General features: G+C 40.8%; 1 protein-coding gene across 1 annotated transcript; it reads left to right on the forward strand.

Moving 5' to 3' along the window:
- The first annotated feature begins 811 nt into the window (after positions 1–811).
- LOC101391200 (olfactory receptor 5AC2-like) lies at positions 812–1,785 on the forward strand. The gene is given in 2 exon segments (XM_014794944.2): positions 812–1,382; positions 1,385–1,785. Coding segments are annotated over 2 exon segments (972 nt in total).
- The last annotated feature ends 3,038 nt before the right edge of the window (positions 1,786–4,823 follow it).

The raw sequence follows: 4,823 nt of genomic DNA on the forward strand, positions 1-4,823 counted from the left end.
GGTTCTTCGTGTGACTCAGCTAAGAACGACAGTGCTCTAACTTAGGAGGTACTAAGTAAATGTTTGTTGACTGAATGAATGATTGTGATCCCATATGAGGTTTATTGTGAAAACTAAAAAGAGTCTACTTGAAATTTGGAATGGTTTTGAGGACAGTATAATCAAAAGAGTGAAATTTGGGGTGGTTCTAATGAATATGTACATAATCAAGTGACAATGGTAATGGACAGAAATAGCAGAAATGGGACTTTAACCTACCGTCCTATTACTCTACCCATCAATGTCTTAGGAGGAAATAATAATATATATATCATTCATACCAAAAATAGAGCCTATTTTTTGTTCAATAGAAAGGATATGAAAGAGTTTCTGAGACAGTGTGGAAGCACTTTGGAACCTGAACCAGTGTCTAGCTAAGAGATGTTAGTACAAAATGTATTATGTACTTTATATTCTTAATTCTGTAGAACATCGCACTGTCAATACATTCAATTTTAAGGTATTTATGAATGATGAATTATTGGACCAAGTCAGTGGGTGTCTACGCCTCCTGAATAACCCTTCAGCTAATTATATATTTTAAAATAAAGCCTTTTTAAAAGAGGAGTTTTTAATTCTCAAAATTATTTACAATATACTTAATATTCTTGGATGTCTGTTTAAAAAGGGCAATACAGGGCCTACACATTTCTTGAGAAAGGGGCATCTGAAATAGAGGTACAGACATTGCCATCCAACACCAGTTTTCATGACACTTGATTAATTTTTTTCTTCACCTTTTCTCTCACTGCAGTGATCAGCCTGAGGGGATATGATGGACGCAAACAAGACTCTGGTGACTGAGTTTGTTCTCACGGGACTTACAGAGTGTCCAGGGCTGCAGGTCCCCCTGTTCCTGGTGTTCTTGGTCACCTACCTCACCACCATGTTGGCCAACCTCGGACTGGTGGCTCTCATCTGGAAGGACCACCGTCTGCACAGCCCCATGTTCTTATTCCTTGGCAGCTTAGTCTTTGCAGATGCTTGTTCTTCATCCTCGGTGACCCCCAGGTTGCTTGTTAGCATCTTAGACAAGACTCAAATGATATCCCTCTTTGAGTGCATGGCCCAGTACTATTTTTTTGGTTCCAGTGCCACCACAGAGTGTCTGCTCCTGGTGGCGATGGCCTATGACCGCTGTGTCGCCATATGCAACCCCTTGCTTTACCCAGTGGTGATGTCCAACAGGCTCTGCGCTTGGCTGATAAGTGTGTCATATGTCACTGGTTTTCTGCATCCCCTAGTTCATGTGGGATTATTATCTAGATTAACCTTCTGCAAGTCCAATGTAATACATCATTTCTACTGTGAAATCTTGCCACTATATACAATTTCTTGCACTGACCATCTATGAATGCATTGGTGGTTTTCATTTTTGCCACTTTTATACAAGCTTTTACTTTTATGACCATCGTAGTGTCTTACATCCGTGTCCTCTTTGCCATCCTGAAAAAGAAGTGTGCAAAGGGCAGGAGCAAAGCCTTCTCCACGTGCAGTGCCCACCTGCTCTCTGTGCGCTTGTTCTGCGGCACTCTCTTCTTCATGTATGTGCGTCCTGGGTCTGGCCCAGATCAATATCAGGATAAAGTGTATTCCCTGTTCTACACAATTATAATTCCCCTGCTGAACTCCTTTATTTACAGCCTAAGAAACAAGGAAGTCTTAGGTGCCCTGAGAAAAGTGATAAGGAAATGGCTTTCAGGAAAACTTTCGTTATTCTTTCCATTTTACTCTCTGTTTAAATAAAGCATAATATCTGGCCCTGGGTTTTGCACAGAGTAGGGACTTAATAAATGGTTGTTAATGAATGAATAATGATACTTAGACTGGACATCCTTGTCTTAGTTATAAGTTGTTGTGATCATCAAATTAATTAATGAGCACGGTAAGGATACACTCCACTTATTTTTGTTGTTGTTGTTTTAAATCCATCCTCAAGGATGAAAGTGAAACGGAAATCCCCAAATTACAAAGTCTTTATAACGTGAACGAGCTCTGATGTTTCCAGAGACACACATTTTAAAACTCCTTTGAGCTTGTATTCTTTTTTTTTAAAGATTTTATTTATTCATTTTTTTCCCCCCAAAGCCCCAGCAGATAGTTGTATGTCATAGGTTCACATCCTTCTAGTTGCTGTACGTGGGACTCGGCCTCGCGCTGGACGGAGAAGTGGTGCCTTGGGGCGCGCCCGGGATCCGAACCCAGGCCGCCAGCATCAGAGCGCGCGCACTTAACCGCTAAGCCACAGAGCCGGCCCTGAGCTTGTATTCTTTTAAAGAAAGACTTAGCCTGTGTAAATCCTCTGTTTAAATAGTACCCTTGTCCTCCTAAATAATTCTTGAGCAAGTGGCTTTTCAAAACCTTCTCTGTAGTAGGTAGGTATTTACAATGATCCAAACAACAAGTACACCAAAGTAATATTGTTAGACTAAATATGGCAACATTTATTCCTCTTGAGGATTTAAAATGGATGTTTCTAGGAAGTTTAAAAGTAATTTTGAAAATTAATTTATATTTGTATTGCATTTGTTGAAAGATATAAGGATTTAGCAATTAAATACTCAAAATAATTAATTTTCCTGCAATATAACGAAAAGTTCTGAGTTCTTTAAAAACTTCTACTTTTAAAGTTAATTATTCATACCGAGTACCTTGTTTCCAACACACATATACCAGTTGAATACATTTTTTTTTTCTGGAATTAACAACTGCCTGAAATCGCAGAAGTGCTTGGTCATCTCTTAGTTACGTAACTTAAACTGATTTTTTCTCACAAAAACTGTGTTTTCTGTCTGGCCCTTTCGCCTCTTTGGCTTCCTTACTTTGCTACATACGGCCTTGTGAATATCCTAGTGAAAAATAAAGAAAAGCGATCCCCGTATATATGACATGTTTGCCTCACGGCTAGCCTCTTATTCTTATTTGAAGAAATAAACAATTTGTCAAGTCACAGAACCCAAAGCCCAAGGTGGGGCAGACTGGCTTCAGCAAGCCTGTCTGGGCCAAGTCTCCCCAGAGCCTCATTCCTCTCACTGTATTGAGCTCCACCTTCTGTGGTGGCGGCTCCTTCTCAGCAGGCTGCTCCCTGTGGTTGCAGAATCTCGGTGAAGTTCCTGTCTGCATCTCTCTGCAGCCAAGGCCAGCTGCAAAGCTTTCTCGTTTTTTCCTTTATGTGCTGTAAGACTGAGTAGTCTTGACTCCACAATTGCTATATGTCAAATACAGACTTTCTCACCTTCATACCTTTATTATTTCTGGAACAACCGTTACTAACTTTGGTGTCATCTAGAGGCAGATTATTACATTCTACATGGTTTTGTCAGCACACGCTGATATATAGCAGGACTGCCATCGTCACATTTCTCCCCCTGGAAAAAACAGTTACAGGAAGTTCCATAGTCCATGGAGATAATATTTTTGCAAATATTAAACAATGAAAATTTAATTTCCCATTTTAACATGTTTCTTTTAGTGGTACTCAAAGTTAGAAAAAGCTGGTGCTTGGCTTTTTAGCAATTCTTAAGAGTAGACTTTCTAAATTTATTTATTTCCTTCTTTGGTGTATGTTTCACCGAAGAAGGCGAAAGATGACTAGAGGGTCTTGAACTTGCTATTCTGTTAGAAGGAGGATGTGTCTTAATAGGGGGAAAAGTCCACTTCTTCTGGCCCTGGGAGATTATGAGGGAGAAACAGAAGATGACCATGGTACAGGAAGAATCAGACATGTGGGTTATAATCTCTCCTCTGGAGAGGATGGGATTTGGAAAGCAGAGAGGTAAACTAGATAGGCACGAGGCAGTGTGTTTTCTATTGCTGTTGTAACAAATTACCACAAATTTAGTGGCTTAAAACAACATAAATTTATTATATAGTCATGCATGGCATAACAAGGTTTCCATCAACAATGGATGGCATATATGACAGTGGCCCCATAAGATTAGTACCATACAGCCTAGGTATACAGTAAGCTATACCATCTAGGTTTGTGTAAGTACACTCCACGATGTTCACACAATGATGAAATTGCCTAATGACACATTTTCCAGAATGTATCTCTGTTGTTAAGCAGTGCATGCCTGTATTATAGTTCTGTATTTCAGAAGTCTGACAGTGATCTCACTGGGCTAAAATCAAGGTGTCAGCAGGGCTGAATTCGTTTTTGTAGGCTCTGAGAGAGAAGTCATTTCCCTTCCTTTTCCAGCTGCTAGAGGCTGCCTACATTCTTTGCTGGTGGGCGCCTTCCTCTACTTTCAAAGCCAGCACCGTGGCATTTTTCTCTGCCTGTCTTTTGTAGTCATCTCTTCCTTCGACACTGACTTTTCTGCCTCCCTCTTCCACTTTAAGGACTCTTGTGATTACAATGGACCCACCCAGATAATCCGGGGCAATCTCCCTATTTTAAGGTCAGCTGATTGGCAACTGTAATTCCATCTGTAATATTAATTCTCTCTTTCCCCATAACCTAACATATTCACAGGTTCACATCTTTGGGGGCCATTATTTTGCCTATCACATGTAGCCTTAGGAAAGAGAGACTTTTGCCTAGATTCCAATTTAGGGCACTGGAAAGGAATCATTTTGGGCTCTGCTCCTTCCTTATCTGGCTACATCAAAATAAACTTTGTCCTACAGAGTGCACAGGCAGGGGAGCCTTGAAGTTTAGTTTTGGAGGCTGCTCCGCGTTACTGCATTGCATGGCTAGGGCCTGGCAATTCCTGGAGATGTCTGAGAGTAGCCAGGAGACCCGCTCCTGCAAGGGATGGGGTGACTGCAGAGGGTCCGGT

Source organism: Ceratotherium simum, chromosome 15 (genome assembly GCF_057802395.1).
Source record: "Ceratotherium simum simum isolate JZ-2026a chromosome 15, ASM5780239v1, whole genome shotgun sequence".
Lineage (NCBI taxonomy): Eukaryota > Metazoa > Chordata > Mammalia > Perissodactyla > Rhinocerotidae > Ceratotherium > Ceratotherium simum.